The 20,755-nt window shown below is 37.5% G+C and overlaps 2 protein-coding genes across 4 annotated transcripts in view; both read right to left on the bottom strand.

Moving 5' to 3' along the window:
• The window catches only part of LOC134208783 (rhodanese domain-containing protein CG4456-like), a 43,503-nt gene that overhangs the window by 9,597 nt on the left and 13,151 nt on the right, over window positions 1-20,755 (bottom strand). The window lies entirely within an intron of this gene.
• On the bottom strand, window positions 14,559-15,324 carry LOC134214475 (rhodanese domain-containing protein CG4456-like). Its single transcript, XM_062693835.1, has 3 exons — window positions 15,023-15,324; window positions 14,788-14,947; window positions 14,559-14,723 (listed from the first exon to the last, which is right to left on the bottom strand). The coding sequence occupies exons 1-3, from the start codon at window positions 15,267-15,269 to the stop codon at window positions 14,648-14,650; spliced, it is 483 nt and encodes a 160-aa protein (XP_062549819.1). The 5' UTR covers window positions 15,270-15,324; the 3' UTR covers window positions 14,559-14,647.

Here is a 20,755-nt window from a genome sequence, read left to right as displayed (position 1 = left end):
TTGCTTCCATCAACTTTACAATAATGCAGTAGCCTATGGTAACAAGCCAATGTTTGGAAAACGAAACCGTTTGTTTGTTTTGGTAAATGTATTCCGAGCAAATCCGAATAAAAAACTACGTGAAATGCACTGGTGGTTTATTAATACTGGATAAACCGATTGGATTTCCGTAGAAACCAATTTGAGAAACTTAATATATTAGCTATAGTAAATGCCATGGCATGATAGAAGGAGTAAATTACAAAGCATAACTTTAAACTATTGTCAGGGTGAGAAACATGTCATCTACGAAGGCCTCAGAGTCACTGGAACAAACTCCTGAGGGAGGCAGCGTGAATTGTTTGTACTCCAGTTTTACAACGATTACGTCCAGTAATGTGATCAATGAGGCGCATTTTTGCGCTTCCTATGTGTTATAGTGACGAAATATGAAACAGATTTTTACTTTTCTCAGCCCAAAGAGGATTCAAGGGGTTTTTAGGTCGAATCCAGTCCAGACTCCAGGTCACAACTATTGTAATGTGGAAATCTCATATGTGCGGCTTAATGGTTCAAATCGAATGCTTCCACCATCCACAGTTACGACAAGTGATGCTTCGCAATATGTCTTCCTGTCATGATGATCTGGTGACTATCTACTATTCCATTATTGGAAAACCAGAAAATTGTGGGGTTGTTTAGAAGTAGCAGTTTTCGAATCCATCTTTTCTTGTCGGAGTCAGTGATCATAAATGATGATGATGGTCCATACTCTGGTCCATACATACTCTTTCAAAGGTTTGAGCTAGACGATTTATCTTTAAGATAATTAATTGAATGATATAATAACAATTTAATCAGATTTGCAAAAAACAAAAACGATAAATACTATGGCTACTCTACGGCTGACCTGAATTGGTAATAGTTGGCTCATCAGATTAAAAACAACGATACAGATCTATCGAATCATTTTCTGACTATGGATTTGGTGGAACAACGATCGTTTTACGAACATATTGTGTGGGTAAACTATATGAAACGGTATAGAGACTTTCGAGAATTTATGAACAAAATTATATACAATAATAAAATAACGATTCCGTTTAACTGATATAACGAGAACTAAAACTATTTTAAAAGAAGATACAGACGAGGAGCCCAGACATGCCTTATATGCTCGGATAGGTGTCTGAGATCAGGGTGAGTTGTAAGACTTCCGCAAATTCTACTGCTCTCAACTTCTTGATAATTTATTATTTAATTTCTTCAATACAGATTAAATGATTAAAAGGAATTTATCCGATCCAATATTCAGTGAGCACGATCTGGAACTCTAGCACGCGAAACATCATAGGGAGTGTCTGCTGCCGTATTCTCTTACACATCTAGTGAACATATAGAACATTTGCCATCAGATTTTAGCAATGATGGATTATGGAGTGCTGACAGACATTACAAGTTCCATTCAAATATTACTAACTAGTTTATTCGTGGACGCAATAGCGCCCATGCCAAGTGTTTTTTTTAAGAGTGATAGATTCTTTTCTGCATTAAAAACATCAAATTTTTCAACGTCTGTTGTCTGTGATATTTTTCATCAAATGCTGTGTCTGGTTGTCTAAGATTGTCACTGGTTTTGTTTTCTGCATCTGACAGTAAAAAAGAATTGAAGTGTCAAATATTTTATTTTTTGTGAGAATTTCCCCGCGTTATTATATATATGATGATTATTGGCACTTGACATATTCACATTTGAAACCCTAAAAAAATGAAATGGTTTAGATTTTCGACAAAAATAATCTTCAGAAGCTTCAGGACTCAAAGACAAACTCTGCTGATTGTCAGATAATCCTCAGGAACCAGGCCAAAGCCAGGAACAGCATCAGTATAACCGATTGAAAGGGAGAGATTGTTTTCCAGACGAAATAATTTGCGTTGTGTTTAACCCTTTCAGGCCCAAATTTTTCCAAGCAATACCATACAGTAAATTTGATGTATTCCGTATTCCATGAACTGATTGTTTTTCGTTGTTGTGATTTACATAACATTTGGCAAGTCGCCGCAGCAACAGCTCGTTGGTGGTGCAATAGCTTTGGTAGAAGGTAGCCGCTCGATGCCCGCTTTTCCACACTTCTGTCCTGTCCAGCAGATTTCCTGTAGCGCTACGACGTCGAAGTTTTTCATTTTTTGCATCGTAGATTATCCTGTCGCAACCTGCGAAGCCTAGCGACTTGCAGTTCCATGTTTCAAGCTTCCAATCGTGTTTCTTTATTCGTCGCCTAGGTCGTTGCCGATTGTATCGAGTCGTATTATCTTCTATGTCGTTCGTAATGGTTGTTTTTAAAGGCGGCTTATTGGCGGTCTCGATAATAGTGTCGCTACAAATTAATTTTAGTCTTGCGCTCCCTTTCGTACTTTCATCTTTCGATCTTTCGTTAGCAGTTTTTCATCACTGATCCTGCCATAAGCAACAAACAATTCAAGCCGAATAAGCTAGTTTATGGCCAAGGAAGGCAATTCTTAGATGTATGTTTCAAAATGCCTACTTTGTTCATGATGTAAAAGGGTGCTCACAAATGCGCTCAACAGAGAGCATATACCGTGGACCCCCGGTAATATGACCGCTTTTAATCTGAACACTTTTTAATTTGAACCCCGTTCGTTTGAACATCGTTCAAATTAAAAATGGTTCAAACGTCATTTAACACGTGGAATCGAGAAATGAAAAATGGAACATTGTGAAACGGAATGCAGAATCAAAACAAACCAGCAAATAGAGCAGCCAGAAACCAGTTTTTCTGATGCAAATAGAGTAACCAGAAGTTCATATTAGAAATGAACCCCGTTAATTTGAATGTGGTACCGTTCAAATTATCGGGGGTCCACGGTATTCCGTTCTCATTAGTAACACAACATCAAGTGAACTAAAAGCTAAATGAAGAAAACATCGGTCGTTACGTTCCTAATACTAATATTTTTTTTTGCAATTTTATTACAACATCCGCCATTACTCATTTTTGTCACAGGTACCCCCAGAGACCAGTGAAGGTACCCCCAGGGGTACATGTACCCCAGGTTGAGAAACGCTGCTTTGAAACATTCTCCGGGAATTCTTTTAGAACTTCCTGTAGGAATTCCTTCAAAAATACCTTGATTAGTTCTTTCCGAAATTCGTTTAGTAATACCTTCGGAATTTTGTAGTGTTTGTTATTTATTTTTTGGTTTTATTCTTTGAAAATTAAACTAGTACTTCCATCAGAAACTATTCCATTATCTAATTAATTTTCAAGTGATTTCCTGGAAGAAAATTCAAAAGAATTTCTGATAAAATCTTCGAAGGAATATCGGAGGTAGACCTGTGCGCCGGTCATATAATCGGCGGCGGCGGCGTAGTGGTCACTTTTGCCCCGGCGGCGGCGGCGTCACGGCGGCGCGCCGTTGGCTTTTATCGGCGGCGGCGGCGGCGTGAACCGGCGTGAATGAAAAAATCATTGGCTAAAAAATCAATTTCACGTGGATTTGATTCACACGGTACGAATCGCCCGTATAAAAGTCGACTTCAGTGGATTAAATTTGTAATATTCTATGTTTGTCGATCATCAAACAGCACATTCTATAGTAAATTACCAGCGAAACTAATAAGTACCTGATCTCAAAATGTTATTTAAATTAAAACTATTTTATTATTCTCTGATTTTGATGAATCAAAATTTAAAAATGAATCACTTTTCGTAACCCTTGAGCAGTATTGAGAACTAGACTTCGGTGTCAAAGGACTAATTTGTTAATATTTGTTTTCCAAAAGTTTTCCTAATTCAGGATTTTGATAAACTCCAGTCGATTTTCTTCTCAATATATCTAAATTTCAAAAAAAAATTCTAACTACTATTCTTTGAGTATATGAACAATTGGGCAATGTTTAAGGGGCTGCACATCTATTATATTTAGAGAATTTGCAGTTCGTTCACCTGCTGTGACCCTTGGATCCTGGAAGGACATTCACGATGGAATGGGTAGTTTACTCCCCACCTTGCGTTCTTGTATGCACAAATCTCAATAGATGATCAACATAACTAAAATTAGCTCTGGCTGAGTAAGGCTGGGGCACGATGACCAACCAAATTGAATATTTTCCTCAAAAGTTGGTAAAATATGACGAAAAAGTTCTTGGTGGAGTTCCTGAAGGGATTTCCGGAGGAAACTACGATTTTTTTGACGTTTCATTAGAAATTCCTTTGTAAAACCCTATGGAAACTGCGAAAACTCATATAGGCATTTTTTCAAAAACCATTAAGGTTCTGATTAGGAAATTCCTTTAGTAAAACCACAGGTATACCGTAGAATATTCTTTTAGGATTTTATTCGGAAATTTATTAAGGAATGAAATAGTTTCCGAAAGAATTCCTAAAACAATTTCCAGAAAAATTGCTGAAAATATCTTCGAAGGGTTCAGAAAGGACTATCCAAGGGAATAGCAAAAAGAGTTTATAAAGACATGTCTGTCAAAATTTTTGAAGGAATTTTCGAAAGAACTTAGTGTAAAAATACTTCGTCCGAACTTGACCAACTTCACTATTGATCCCACGACTGACCTCCCACAAAACACACCAAGAAAATACAAAACCGAACTAGCTTGTTTGCTTGCATGCTAAATGTAGACTCGTTTATTCGTCATAAAGAACAAAGGTTTGAGCACGCAGGCCTTGCTTATTATGTGTATAGGTATTTTATAATTTTGCCCGGTAGCACGGACTTCAAAAATAGTTTTCATTAGGGAACCGAAGGAATTCCCGCAGAAAAATCAGAAAGAATCTTTTCAGTAAATTTCTAAAAAATGTTCTAGGGAATTCCTAGAAGAATTTCCGAATGGTTCCCAAAAGCAATTTCCGAAGAAATTTTTTTGAATGAATTTCTGAAAAGACTCCCGTACAAAATCAAAAAAAAAATGGAGAATATTGTGACGGAATTACTAAGGAAAATGTCCAAGAACTTCTTCCTAAAGTTACCAAAGATTTTTCAAAGGATTACCCGTATAAATTCCCAAGGAATTACTTAAGGTAGTTGTGAAAGAATTCCTATGGGAATTTAAGGAAAAGTTGTCAAATAACTTGCTAAGGAACCCCTAGAGAAATTTTTGAAAAAAATCCTACGTTTTTGTTCTAAAAAAAATCCGAAGGAATTCCTAAAATAATCCTCCATATTAATTTTCAAAGAAATTTCTAAGCAATCTTTCAAAGACTAAACATATTTCCGAAGGAATTTGTAAATGAATTTCTGTAGGAACTTTTAGAGGAACTTTAAAATATTTTCCGTCGATATTTTGCGTCGAATTCCTAAAGGATTTAATGAAGCAATTCCTAAAGCAATTTCCTACGAAATTTCCAAAAGAACGAACCTTAACGAATCCCAAGGTTTTTTTTTAAACCAAAGGAATACGTGGAGGAAATTCTGACGTAATTCCTGAGGTAAATTTTAAGGAATATCCGAAAGAATTTCCGAATAACTTTCTGGAATTCATTTTTGTAGAGCTTTTTGAGGCAATTTCCTAAGAAATTCCTTAACGAATCTTCAAAGGAATCTCTGGAGAAAATTTCGAATAAATTACTGGGAAAAATTCCAAAGGAATTCTTGAAGAAACCTAGGATTACATCAGAAATACCAGTGGGCATTTTCTCTGAAATTCTATTAGGAATTTCTTCGTAATTTCTTTTGAGAATACCTTCGGGAACTCTACCATAAAATCCTTCAAAAATACCTATATGGATTCCTCTGGAAATCCCTTTAGGAATTCTTTTGGAAAGTATTCTACCTTCAACAACTCTTTTAGAAGTTTCTTTAGGAATTATTTTCGAAAATCCATTCAGGTTCTCTTTTGGGAATGCCATCAAAAATTTATTTGGAAATTCCTACACTAAGCTCAACACAAATTTCTTCAAAATCGCCTCCAAAAATTTATTTGGGAACTCCTCCAGAATTTTATTTCTTAAATAACCAAAAAAAAAAATAAGGCCCGGAATTCCATCGGATGTTCTTCCAGGGACTTCTTTAAAAGATTATTCAAAAAACCTCCGAGGTTTTTTTTTTCGAAGATTTCCCCAGATTTTTTTCAAAAGATCTTCCAGAAAATCTTTTGAAATTTATTGAAAATGAAGTTGTTTGCAATGTAGGTACTTATTGAATTTTCGAAAAAAAAAATCCAAAAATAAACAACAAACACTAAAAGACTTTCGGAAAGATGAAGGCATTTTCAAAGGAATTCCTGCAGAATGTTCCGGAAGAATTCCCGGAATTGCTGGAAGAAGTTCTGAAAAAATTTCTTAGGCAAATTTTGAATGACTTCCTTATGCATATCTAGAAGAATTCTTTCCAGCGCTTCATGAAAAAATTGCCGAAATTATTTCAAAAGGAAAAAATCCGAAGAAATTCTCAAAAAAAAAATTGCCGAAGACATCCTCAATTAAAGGAATTTTTTAAGGAATTCCTTAAGAAATTTCCGCATGATTTTCCAAAGAAACTTCCAAAGGAATTCCTCAAGGAATTCCGAAGGAGAATGTAAGAATTCGTGGTACAAAATCCGAAAGCACTCCTTTAGCAATTTCCGAAAAAAAATCGTAAAGGATTTTCTGAAGAAATCCGCAATGAAAATTCTTAAGGAATTGCCGGAGAAATTTTGTAAGGAATCTTCGAAGGAATGCCCAAATTCCTAATTCCTAAATAATCTTCTAAGGTTTAAAAAAAACTTTCGGAGGAATATCTTTAGGAATTATCAAATAAATTTCTTGATTTATTTCCAAACTAATTTCTGGAGTATTTTTAGAAGGAATTCATAAATTAATGTTTAAACGATACTTCTTTGAATATTCTCAGAAATTCCAGGAATTTTACAATACAGTATTAAATAATTTACAGACAATACAATAAAATTAAATTTTCGTAATGTTTAAAAATACCTTACGTTTTAACTACATAATTTGACTAAATACTTTGCAGCAACAACTTTGCAGTGACAACTCCCCAGTTCTGGGTTACAATGGCTGTGAATAAGAAAATAAGAAGCGTTTTTAACTGAGGCTGGTAATATTTGCTCAGCAATATTTGATTTGCTGATGCAAGTGGTTTTGTCAGTTATATTCAGAAATTGATTTTAAAATATAAATTACTTACTCGGGAGTCGGAATAAAAAAATCGGTAAAGCATTCACAGTTGGGATTTAATTATTTTGCTAAATCAGTTTGTCTTATAAGCCAACTGTCCTAGTAGCACAAATCTAAAAACAAAGAAAACTGATCAAATAAATTGATTTAAATAAATAAAAAAAATGTCAAAATAACTAATGTGCAACTTAACTTGAAATTTCTAAACTGCAATAATTTACCTGCACCAATGCCAGATGCTTTAAGAATGGGGACGATTTGGGCATGTATCCAGGCCCCACAAAAGCTTATGAACCACAACAAACCCATTTTGCGAGTCACCTACAAATTTAGGTACCCGACTGGATGAGGCCTTGGCTTAGCGCATTCCAAAGATCAGTTTAACAATTTATGTATTATTATACTAGATAACACCTCATTCAAACTCTCAAACTAATTAACAAACCTATTAATTAACCAAAACAATGTATATCACTACACAGACTTAGAGACACCATCGCTTGAGGTAGATTTGAAATTGGATTTTGACGAGATCCACCTTATCAACATTTATGAACTGTCATAAGACTAGTTTAGTACTATTCCAATTAACTCCACCACGCTGTATTTCTTCACAGATAATTATTTCGACTTCAATTATTAGGCCGTTTTCAGTGTCTCAAACTTGGCTCGACTCGACTTGAGTTAACTGATTTTTTTTTATTGCGATTAGTCATCGGCGTGGCAAAATTATGATCGGCGGTGCGCTGACCTAAAATCGTCGGCGGCGGCGGCGCGAGTAAAACCACCGGCGGCGGCGCACAGGTCTAATCGGAGGCTCTTCGAAGATACTTTTAATTAAATATCTTAGTGTGTTAAGAACATCTGATTGATGTGAAATCCACTAGAGTTGATGGTGTAAGCCGAATGAAAACATCCACATTCCGAAAAACATGAACCCAACGTGTATATTTTTATGAGTGCAAGATACATACTCATGCAATGGCGGGCAACTGAGGAAATGCTGATAGAATACTAAGTTGAAAAGTAGGCCAAGTTCTATTGGAATGTTGGAAGCCATGGAAGAAGAAGAAGGATGCAACATATATTCCAAGAGATCTCATAAATTGGGGGTGATGCTCAACGATAAGCTGAGCTTCAAAAGTCATGTCGACTACGCCTGTGCGCGCGCGTCGACGGCTATAGCGGCACTGTCGAGGATGATGCCGAACAGCAAGCGCAGATTGCTTGCAATCGTGTCGTTTTCAATATTGCGGTACGAAGGTCCAGTCTGCGTGTCGGCATTGAGCACTGACGGCAACGCACGAAAGCAGGAGATTACTCATAGGCCGATGACATACTCACGCGTGTGCGTGCGCGAACGCGTCCAAAACAAAAGAATTTCTCTTGCTGATATTCTGCTTTACGAGTGTTTGGACGCACTCCGCATCGATCGACGCGTCAGTATGTCATTGCCCATAGGCTGATATGCATGGGAGTATCGCGCGAGGTGGCATATGTACTCGCGGGCATGCTGTTCGTCAAACTGGTGGTCGAGGAGTGCTACGCCCTCAGGGGCGCTTGAAATGCCCGAAGAAATATCAAGGCAGCAATGGTAGCCAAGTGGCAGGATGAGTGGGACTACTCGAGTAAGGGCAGGTGGACCCTCCGCCTAGTCCCAAGTGTGTCAGCCTGGATTAGCAGACCTTATGGACACTACCATCGTCTCATCGCCCGAGCAGCACACATGTTGTAAACGAGTTCATATAACTCATATATGACCATATTCAGTCATATATGAGTTACTTCAACCAAATTGGTCTGAATTGTGCTGCTAGGGCGATAACATCGTCGGAAAATCTGCTAGAAAGCAGAACTCCACTGTTGTCGCAAGAGTGACTACCATGATAGCTGACAACAGAACGTCAGCAGAGTACACTGCCGCGAAAGATAAATGTCGATAATCAACGGGAACACAAGTGTCAGCTGCCATCGACACAAATGTTGTCACGGCTGGTTGGGGGGAGCTCTCGCTGTCGTAGAACTTCTCATTGGAGTAGCATAGATCTGTCATAGGGGACTATCCGAGTCGTTTGCAATCGCGATCGAGGTGGGAGCTGCATGGCTCAACGAATAAGTTGGGAGCTGAATGGCTGAATAGCAGGCTGGATCTAGGGAGCTGGATTGATCCTCCGATGGGGACTTTCCGAGATGGGGATGGCGATGGGGACTGATCATGACGGGAGCGGCTAAGCAGTAAGTAGAATGGGTCATGGGCATGACAAATTTCGGAGATTAGGTCCACCACCAGGGATTAGTTGAGTAGGATGTGACGTGCGAATGTACCCAGGATCTTTGGTCACTCGTTGCAGTGAGAGACTGCTTAGAACTTGAGCTGATCTATGAGTATGCTGACCAGGTGAAAGAGTAGTGTTGGTAACGTCATACGAGTCGTCGACATTGGGGGAGCTTCCGTCGCCGGGACTATCTGAGTAGATTGCGATCACGTTGAGAGCTAAATGGCTACATCAGATGTGGTGCTGAAATGCATATGAGAAAGATCTAAAGGGAGGCTTTGGTGTGCTTACTATCATAAACAAGAGAGTCTCAATCAAGATGAATACACAGCTAGGTGTTTCAATCTACCATGTTTATGGACGAGAAGAAGGCGGGTGTGAAAAATTCATTTTTAGTGCAAAACATAAACAAACTGGCTGGCTCTCCCATACTGGAATGCAAGATGGCTGAATCGTGAATTTGGCAGATTGGAACTAGGGTGGTCGGTATTGGCCATTTTTGACAAATACCGGTATTCGGTATTTGGTGGAGTCAATACCGGTAATACCGGTAAAATACCGGTATTTGTGAAAATTTCAGAAATATAAAGCTGGCCAAAGTGAAACTTAAGTGGGCATAACATACTGAGTGATTCATCTCCCAATCCGCCTCGGATTTTGTTGCCAGATACTGAAAATGTTCTCTCTGGTACAACCGAAGTTGGATAAATGGTGCCAAGCGCATCAAAAATCAGTGTTAAGTACTTGCCCTTAATCCCTTTAGATTAATATTAGGATATTTATTTACGGATTGCTTTCAAGAATCCAGGTGTCAACGTAGTTGCCGCAAGATTTTGCTCTGCTGCAGTCTCTTCAACCTCTGGAATGATTAGACGCTTCGATATCTCGTAAAAAAGAAAATTTAAAAATCATTTTTGATCAATTTCTTCACGGCAGAATAATTCAAAAAAGCAAAAAGATCGGCGTATTCTGACCGTCTCATGAGAGACGTTTCGTTCTTTGAGAGAACCGTATAAGTTGGCGTATCTGTGGCTTCATTTGATAAGGCCGGAACAAATTTTATTATCTTCTTCTGTCTCCGCCCCCCACACAATTTCGTGGTCAAATTTATTTATTTGAGGGGGAATTTTAAATTTTCACAGAAAAATTAATAAAATTTCGGGCTTTTATAGACAATTGTTTAACAAAACATATGAGTTTTTAGATTTTATCAATTTATTCATTTGTTTTTTATTTTGCTCCCCCTCATTTTTGAATGATCAATGGGACAAAAACCGAAATTAATATTTGTTCCGGCCTAATTGCTCCAACATAAAATGGAGCACCTTGTTGGTTTCATATAGAGTTCAGAACTCACGGCAGAGTAGTTCCGCAGCAGCTTGGACATGTTCGACGGCTTTTATTATTTCACTTATCACCAGAAAATTCTTATCACTGTTCAACTTCAGAAGTTGAAGTTTCAAAACAATCAGAGATCTTTGAACGGACCCCTTCGATTCATTGAATCGTTTGAGCATGGACAACACGATATTCCAGCGTGTCTTGGTATCAGCCACCAATACATGCTCTTTTCCGAAATCAAAACGGAAATATTTTTGCAGCAAATAATTTTTACCGCTGATCTCCGGAAGAGAATTTTTACAACACGTACCTTTTACACAATATCATATATTGCAGGAAAATTCTCGAAAATTTTCATTGAAGAAAAAAGTGATTGGCAAATAAACAGATGGTCAAAAAGAATTAAGCAAAACGTATGAATAATGACGATGATAACCGGTTTTTACTGTAGCGTAAACGTCGTTATTGATGCTTACATGTGCAAAGGTTAATTCATGCGCGCATACAATTGTTGTAAGTGTTGTCTATACGGTGAGTCTTTAGCTGATATATGTGAATGTAGGTGAAAACCATTCGAGATTTTTCATATTGACAGCAAAATTTTTAATACCGGAAATACCGGTATTTCCCATCTCTAATACCGGTATTTTCGGTACTGAAAATTGGCCGGTAATACCGGTATTACCGGTTTCGGTACTACCGGTTAGACCACCCTAATTGGAACACCTAGTGGTGTATTCATCTTGGTCTCAATGTTGTGCATGAGCTATGAAGCCAAAGGGCTCAGAGCTCAGAAATCAATCAGAACATCAAAGATGCACACTAAGCTCTTGTGTTTGCAACCGAAACGTCACTTTTACTAAAATCTCGACAAAAATCTAGAGTGCTTTGAGAATAGGTCGTATGTGCAAAAGAGAGTCTCTCTTTGCCTCCATTCTCTTTCGATTATTACAGATCTATAATTAAGTTTACTTCAGATTTCTTGGCAGATATCTAAAGATTATAGCTTTGTCTAGCGTTCTGAAGTGAAAATGTGGCAAAATATGCAAAATTAGCTTATGTACAAGCGAAAGAGAGCGTGAACAAAGAGAGCCTCTCTTTTGCACATACGACCTATTCTCAAAGCAATCTACACGCTTAAAATCAATAACACAGAGATATGTTTGCTTCACACAAAACGGACCTAATGCGGAACATCCCCTAGATGAGCGACAGTTACACAGCCACAAAAATAGCTCTTTTGGTTTTATTGAAGCTTGGATTTCAATATTTTCAACAGTATTTGGTTCCTCATGAAACAAGGAATCTGTACAAACGTTTACATGTTGAAAAGGACCGTTATCACGACCGTACGAGGCATTTTTGAGCCTGTGTAACTGTCGCTCATCCAGGGGATGTTCTGCATTAGGTCCGTTTTGTGTGAAGCAAACATATCTCTGTGTTATTGATTTTAAGCGTGTAGAAATCATATTTGCTAAGACTCGGCCGTGCGCATCTCTGAAAAAAAAACAAAAAATGCTGAGATCTCGGCGAAAAAAGACAAGTATATAGGCACCGTTTCGTGTTGCGAGGAGTCGGTTAAATACTGCCTATTCTCCAGAAGAAATACTGAGAGGCAATCCAGGTGGAACTGGAAGTGACTCTGCCTATTGAGTAATGTGCTACTGATCGATTTTGAAAAGATTTTGTACACGTAAAAAATTTAATGTTGTTTATTATTAATATTTCTAATACTTTTTTGCCAAAGCAGGCGCTTAATGACATGTATAAGAAAAAACTTATACATCGCATTAGTCACATACATTCGGAAACTTATACTTTTCATTAACTTATGAATGTTATTAGCTTTTTGATATGGGATCATTCATTAGGTGGCATAATGAAGAGTATAAGTATTTTCGAATGGTTTTTTGCCATAACATATAAGGTTATTTTTTTACGTGTAGACATGTACCAAATAACGTTCGCGATGCATATTAGACCATTCACTTCTATCTGTACAAGCTTTTCCTCAATGCATAGAAAGTCTACGTAGTAGGGCAAACGTATTCTTAGTGGAGGTAGTGTTTACTGCGACGTCTCATGAACATTTTTTTTTATTTGACAATTTTTGACAATAACTATCAAGATTTATAATCTATTTTTGTAATAAGCAGTGTTCAGCATTTCGCCTCACAAAATTACCAGTGTATCTATTATTGATGAAAACAATTTTTGCTAGTAGTTAAAGTTAAAGTTTTGTTAGTAGTTAAGTTAAACGATGGCATTGATATTTTATTAGATAATTTAATAGCTTATCTATACATCAACGTATTAACGAGAGACTTTTAAATATTATTCAAATATTATTTTCTTTTGCAAATTTACTGATACCTCCATTATTGGATCCTTTGTCCTAATGACCGGCGTAGAAGCTTGAGGTGCTTGTAAGGCAGGAAAAGTGAGTGAGTGTGGTGATTAGGAAAGAATGCGAAGATAGTAGAGCATTAACCCCTAATAAATATCTAGTGGTTTGAGATGGTAGATTGTAATAGGAGAGATTACTTTACATTCGAATACCTAGTAGATCTGCACCATTAGTATGGAAGTCATTAGCTTTGCTAAACTAATGAAACACAATGAATGAACCGAAAATCGGGCGGGTGTTGGTGTACACCTTGAAAGTTCAATTCTATATAGTTAAATGTTGCTCTGAAAGACTGTAGATTCACTTTAAAAAATACTTTCAGCTTGATGACTCTGGTATCTTTTCAAGTTATATTCTTTTAATTTGAATGCAACAGTATTCATACGATGGGGAATTAGTACTTGCTTAACTACATTGTTATTTTGTTACGATGGGTTGCAGCTCCCGGAAGTAATAACAAAAACGTTTACCGCTTCACACGTGCTTGCGTTTTGTATCCACATAAGTTGGATCAATCTGGTTTTCCCCCAAAAGCATATTACGAGAGAGTGTGATATTTTTAGAACTCGTTCTACAAACTACGCATAATGCGAAGAAACGTGAGCATATGAAAAAAATTATATGTAACCACGACTTGAACGTAATCGAAATGTCGATTTTAACATAGGATTAGGCAATCGTTTTAAACCTGTAGCGGTTTACGATTGTGCTGAGTCATGCTGAGTGAGGGGTAATTTTGAAGTACTGTTGCTGACACCATTACCACGCGGTGTGATATCAAAGAAGTGATTAACTACATTTGGAGCTGAATTTTATAACTTCTTTTATGCCTAAAAATGTCACAGTTTCGCAAACAAGCGGTTCAATTAGTGTATAGCGTCTAATTGGTAAAAATTGGCAACTGTTGCACAACTGGTTTTCATTCATATTTCATCTCGACCTTGCATCCGAGTTAACTGAATCAGTTTTACAAATAACATCCAGTTATGGAACGGATGAATTAAACATAAGTGTTCCATAATTATTTTACTTGATAAATATTAGTTCAACTTGTAATCTGCAAAATTCCTTCACTTCTTCAATATCGCACGAGCTAGAAATACTTTCCTCAAGTGTCAATCTGATGTCCATATCGGTGTCTCATCAACCTGCGAGATGTCACTTTGGATATCAAAATAATTATTATTCCTATGCTGCTCGAAGGATGTTACCCATCCCGATAAGACCTTTTCGGACATCGCACAATACAATACAATCGCTAATGCTTTGAAAGGCATCGAAAACCGATGAAACTCGTCACCAACAGCAGATTGAGTGTTAGTTCCCGTGGCTATTAATAATAATGATCGGAAAAACGGAAAAATAGTTACGATTTTTTTATGGATCATATGAAAGGCAAACTTCACGGAAAGCTTTTCTCCGAAATCTAGCATCTGGTTTATTGCGTTTTCAGCAAGCACAAACAAATGAAAACTGTTATATCAATAGAATTAGTTATCCGTTGGTTCCAACTTGAGATTATTTCTCTTGGCGTAGTCCAACCAAGAGCCAACATAGCTCTTGACACTAAAAAATTAAAAAAATTAAATGTTTTAAAAAATACTAAATTTTCTTGTGAGATAATTCCTACTTTTTGAATCCAAGTTTATCGGCAATGTTTGCAGCACTTCCGGCCCGACTTCCGGATCGGCAGCTAAAGATTATGGGACTGTCTTGACTTGGCTTCGGGCGGCCGTACTTTTCTTCGAACTGGCTCGCGTCAAGCTTCAGCTCCTGTTCTACGACGTTCACTGAAATATAAAACAAAATTGTCCCTCTCAAAATCCACGACGTAGAAGATATTAATACAGGTTATCTGAACCTACGTGGAATATTGATACTGGTTGGGATGGTACCCGTGCCGGTCAGCTCCTCTGGTCGACGGACATCGATCAGCAACTTTTCGGGATGCTTAGGCAGGTCAACGATTTCATCGTATGTGGCCACCAGGCTGGGATCGATACAATGTGGATCAAATTTGTTCTCTGATGGACATTGGCTACTGTAGCATCGGTGAACTTCTATGATTAGGAAAATTGCCACCACGACCAGGGGAGCACGGGAATTAGACATGATTTATTTTTACTTTTACTATTCGAAGTGCAAGACGAAACTGAAGTGCACAGGAGAGAATCCCAGCGATTAAATTTATAGTTCGTTTCATCTGTATTGGTGCGTGGCCGGGGTAAAAAAACCGGTTCCATGTACATGCCTCCGGGGCACTGATTGATGAATGTTTTGTGCACCCTCACCATGCGCCACCGAAAGATAATTTTGGAACATAACAGTCGATATAAACATTATTGCCTATCAGCACGGTGTATCATAAGGCTATGTTCAGATTTTTGTTATAGAAATTGAAAAGAAGAAGCTTCCTTGATGAAATTTTGACAGATCAGTCAACGAACATTAGTGATAATAGTTGGAGCCTGTATAAATCAATGTAGGACACCTATGTACATTATGGGGTATTCCGGAGTCAATTCCATTTGCCAGTGTAAATGACTAATTTAGAAATCATATTCAACTCACTTGTCAACACTGACCCCACTCGAATATACCTATTACCTAGGTACTTTGTGTGAGATCATATTTAGATGCCCGGGGAGAGTGGGCTAATTATAATCTTTTCTGAAAGCAATAATCGTTCGACACAGGCTATCTAATGTAGGTGTGCTTTCACGGTACATATAACAAATAAGTTTGAAACAATGTTTTTATATTGTTTTTTTTTTAGTTTGTACTAATATGATATAGTCTAGGGCATAGTTTCCCAAAGTGGTGGGTCGCGACCCCCCAGCCTGTGTAAATCTTATGGAAGGGGGTCGCGACCCCCCAACTTTGGGAAGCTATGGTCTAGGGTGTTATGGCGAACTAACTATGAATGCTTGTCACTCCAGATTGAGAAAGCAAATTTTAAAACATTTCCAATAATTGTTGATGCAAAGTCTGTTATCAAAAGCTATCCAATCAACCTGTTTTCAATCATTACTAAGGTCATAATGATCTGGACATGTTCAACATTACAAACTTTTGAAATATTGCATCAACGAGCGCAGTATCACGCTCAAATGAAACCTGTAATTCTGAAAATCTTATAATTGGTACTGGCATATAAGATGGCGACAAAAAAGATAGACCTTCGCGAACGGATCGGTACAGCGGTAATAAAAACCCCAACCTTTTAATATGGCAACTCGCTAGAAGCTTAGAATTGCCCAAACCCGGATAGACGATACTAAAGACACTATATACAAAGACGCGAAATCTGATCCCTGAGCAAATAATTCGACAGGCAACCCTGAATGCGCAACACTGCTCATATTGCATAAAGTTTTCAAATTGGTGTAAGTAATTTTCTTAATTAAAAAAAAATGATTAGTAACGCTTATACCCACGCAAATAAGATAGCAAATACAATATAAACAAGTTGAGAGTCATTTTCTACCATTTTAGGGGTTCATTAGGCTACATTGATCCAAAAATATTACAACAATAATTTAAACATGTTTATTTGCAGAAGTTAAATTAGCCCTTACCAAATATTCTGCGTGATTTTTTGGAATGACAGGTCTTCTGCTCGATTGGAATGGTCCAATGCACCGAATGAACACAATGACGTTTGAGACGGGCGCTGTTTACTAAAAATGAACATTTGCATGAACTCGATGAATGAAAAAGTATTCATTCTTAGTAAACAGCGCCCGTCTCAAACGTCAATGATGAACTCGGTGCATTGGACCATAGCACTGACAGTAAATTTGGATTTCCAATTGGAACATTTCCCGTCTTTGTTTATAGTGTCTTTAGACGATACCTAATAGCTCATTATAACAGTCAAAAGTGATATTGATAACAAAACATTATTATTATACCAACATTTGAAAAGGGCGGAATTCCATTAATATGGAACCGAGAAAAGCTTGTAAATCAATTCCTATTTAGTAAATATTCAACAGAAATTGAATTTATATTTGAATTAATATGATTGTCTGGAACGTTAATATCTCAGCCGATTCGATTTTCTATTTTCTTGGACTATTCGATCAAGGGAGAGTTAATGCTTTATATCCAATGCATTAAATAACATCTATTTATAACTAGTTGACCCGGCAGACGTTGTCCTGCATAGTAGGCCTAAATGTTGTGAACTGCCTATGCGAAATTCTCATACGAATCTTTGTTTTAGTTTTGCTCATGATTTTCACATTGGGAAATATCGGTGAATCAACCAAACCTATAATTGTATCGCAAGCCTTGAAGTCAAATTGATGCAACAACAAGTTTAGTTCTAATCCTCAGTGTAGAAAATTCATCCGCAACGATACCAGGGGGTTATACTGAGATTTTGAGAAGAGTAAAATATCATTGTACTAAAGACACACAAACTAAAATTAGAAATAATATCCATTACATATAGCTGCGTGAATCGCATATCTTCCCATCTTTGCAGGGTTTCCTATTAATATGGGACAAATATGCGATTCACGGCAGTATAGCTGCGTGGTTCTGCATCACCTTTGCGTACAACTCGATTGGGCTGCACCTTTGAGTTTTTATATTGTTATACAATCAATTTTACTAATTCAAATTAAACCTTATTCAAAAAGCATATGGTGAATCACTTCTGAGGGTAGCTGATTCTTAATGGACGTCTCTCAAATAATTGGTCTTAAAGCTTGCCTCAACTCGGTATAGGTACTGATCCACTCACTGAAAGCCATTAATAATGTTAACGTTTCATTTTACCTGTCCTGACTGAAGTAGATCTGTTTCCAAATAATTTCACGTTACATGTGCGCAAAACGGCTATGATTAGGTTTAATAGAAACAAACGTGGTCAGACCGCATTGTGCTTTCGTGCTGTGCGGTTCTATTTTCTATTTTTCTCTCTTTGCGGAAGAAAGTTTTTAATACTACCCGAAGCTATTTTAATTTCAACAGTGCTTCTCAGCGCTATTTGTACCCACTGATCCCGTTACGATCTTTGCAAGGACCCGTGCCTTCGTTTTACGTTGGACCCGTTTGCGGAAGTAAAATTCCGACAAGCGGTGGTAATACTGCAGGGACACCGTTCTGGGAAAAAACCTCTTAGAAGGTCACGTCTCCACGCTCAGCAATGAGTATTAATAAAAACAAGAGGAAGGGGGAGTCTTTGAATTCTCCACTTCCTTCTAAGAAACAAGGTTTCAAGGCCGTCCTGCCAAAGCGCGGAAAAAATAGAAGGAAGCTGGAGAATTCAGATATTCCTTTTAACTCCAATATCGGAAATAATTCCTCTCCTATCGAACTGAGCAACCAGTTCGATTTGATTAATGATAATGTTGAGCAAATCTACCTCTAGCCCAGGTGATTCGATTCATGCGAAAAAGCAAAGGATTCCGCCAATTGTGGTATCTGTTGCCGAGTTTTCTGGCTTTAGCAATGAGATTTTGAGTAACCTTCAGGGGATCAAAGTTTCATTTCAGATTGCTAGGAAGGGTGACTGCCGCGTTTTGCCGGGATCCTTTGACGATCGCAAACGTCTTCTCCAGTATTTAACTGAGAAGCGCCATAAATTCTTCACATACGACGACAAAACTGAGCGATTGTTCAAGGTCGTTTTGAAAGGTCTTCCCAGTGACGACAAATCACTGGATGAGATTAAAATTGAAATTTCTGAATTACTTGGATTTTCACCAGTCCAAGTATTACGGAGAAAAAGAAAAATTTGGAAGGCTACGCGGAAATAACGCGCAGAGGTGAATCCCCGCATAGAACAAATCACGCATAGTGTGCGTTGAATCAAGTGCAATCATAAAAATAAACTAACTGTCATGACTAGGATGGTGTGTGCTTACGTATTTAGACATGAAATATGGAATGATTTATTAATTAACTTTGGAAGAATGATTTCGTATATATTCATGTAAGTAAGCTTTTGATTGGTTCTACAGGCGGCTGTATAGGCTTGCGCAAACCTCCTGTCTAGGCGAAGGATCGTCGTGCCTTGAAGTATTTACCAAAACCAAGTCTTGAGCTAGCGTGCTTTGACCGACAAACGTTCGCTTTGTTAGGACCTACATGTTAATATAAGAGTTCAACAGTGCTCGTTGGGATACAATATCATATCTTAAGCCCCACAATTCGCAGTTGTCAGAGGAGATGTCGCCAAAACCTCGCACGGCATTCTCTATTCCGGTCAGCGAAACATTTTTATTTCAGAATCGTCCCTTCCCTTTATTACTTTAGGGAGAGGTATTAGAAAAACTAAACATTGGACTTTCGAGAAATTCTTAAACTGATTGATTGAAGCTTTGCAATTTATTTGTATTCTATTTCCCACCTATTGTGTTATCCAGAACTATCAACATTCTTTAAATGTCATGAACATAAATATAAACATAACATAACATTGCGAATTTAGCAATAGCTACCTATGATCACTTACCGGGAAAATATTCATTGGTGGCGATTTGAATTTTCCAGGATTCCAAATTTTTCTTGCAAGGCGTAATAATTAAGATGAAAAAGAAATCTCGCTCTGGTACTTTTTGGACAATTCTCTTTTATTGCAGCCTACTTGCCTTTTCAATGCAATGGGCAGCAAAAGAATTTGTTGAAAGCTGATCTTCAAATTCTGACTCGCAACAAATCAAAATTCTTCGTGATTGGTGACTTCAATGCCAAACACCGTTCATGGAATAATGCTCAAAGCAATTCCAACGGCAAGATTTTATTTGAAGATTGTTCTGCTGCTGTATAATATCTCATTCTATTCAATATCCCAATGGCCCAACTTGTTTTTCATCCACTCGAAATCCTTCAACAATTGATTTGGTTTTAACGGATTCAAGTCAGCTGTGTGGCCAATTGGTAACTCATGCTGACTTTGACTCTGATCACCTTCTTGTGACATTTGAAATCTCACAAGAAGCCATTTATAATCCAATCAGCTCTACTTTTAATTATCATAGAGCTGATTGGGATTTATATAAAACTTATATCGATAGGAATTTTGATGTTGATATTCCTCTCGATACCAAAAGTGATATTGATAATGCTCTCATATCTTTGACAAATTTAATTGTCGAAGCCAGAGGCATTGCAATTCCTAAATGTGAAATTAAATTCAACTCCATTATTATTGACGATGATCTTCAGCTACTGATCCGTCTCAAAAATGTGAGGCGAAGGCAATACCAAAGAACTCGCGATCCCGCATTGAAAGTTATTTGGCGAGATTTGCAAAATGAAATTAAAAACCCAACTTAATTCACCGATTGGTGATACTGCCTTTCTCGCATTTAGCCAAGACACCAACCTTATATGGCGCTTACTTAGTTCGATTCCATTTTCTTAATAACTTTTAAACGCAATGGTCGATCGTTATCAAATTCAATAGTGATCAATTAGGGTTTGTCCCCCGTCGAATGCAACTTGTTGCGAGAAAATCGGTTAAGAATTACTATATAAAAAAGTGGCTAATGTTTTTCGGTTTTCGTGTGCACACACACACACATCCACACACACACATACACACGGACAGACAGACATTTATTCAGCTCGACGAGCTGAGT

Source organism: Armigeres subalbatus, chromosome 2 (assembly GCF_024139115.2).
Source record: "Armigeres subalbatus isolate Guangzhou_Male chromosome 2, GZ_Asu_2, whole genome shotgun sequence".
Lineage (NCBI taxonomy): Eukaryota > Metazoa > Arthropoda > Insecta > Diptera > Culicidae > Armigeres > Armigeres subalbatus.
The sequence above is the reverse complement of the archived record's forward strand: the minus strand, read 5'-3'. Positions and strand labels throughout refer to the sequence as shown.

Coding starts and splice junctions, on each gene's coding strand:
- LOC134214475 (XM_062693835.1), bottom strand. CDS start 15,269: ATGTCTAATTCCCGTGCTCCCCTGGTCGTGGTGGCAATTTTCCTAATC. Junction 14,948..15,022: donor AACCAGTATCAATATTCCAC/GTAGGTTCAGAT, acceptor TTTATATTTCAG/TGAACGTCGTAGAACAGGAG. Junction 14,724..14,787: donor GATAAACTTGGATTCAAAAA/GTAGGAATTATC, acceptor TTAATTTTTTAG/TGTCAAGAGCTATGTTGGCT.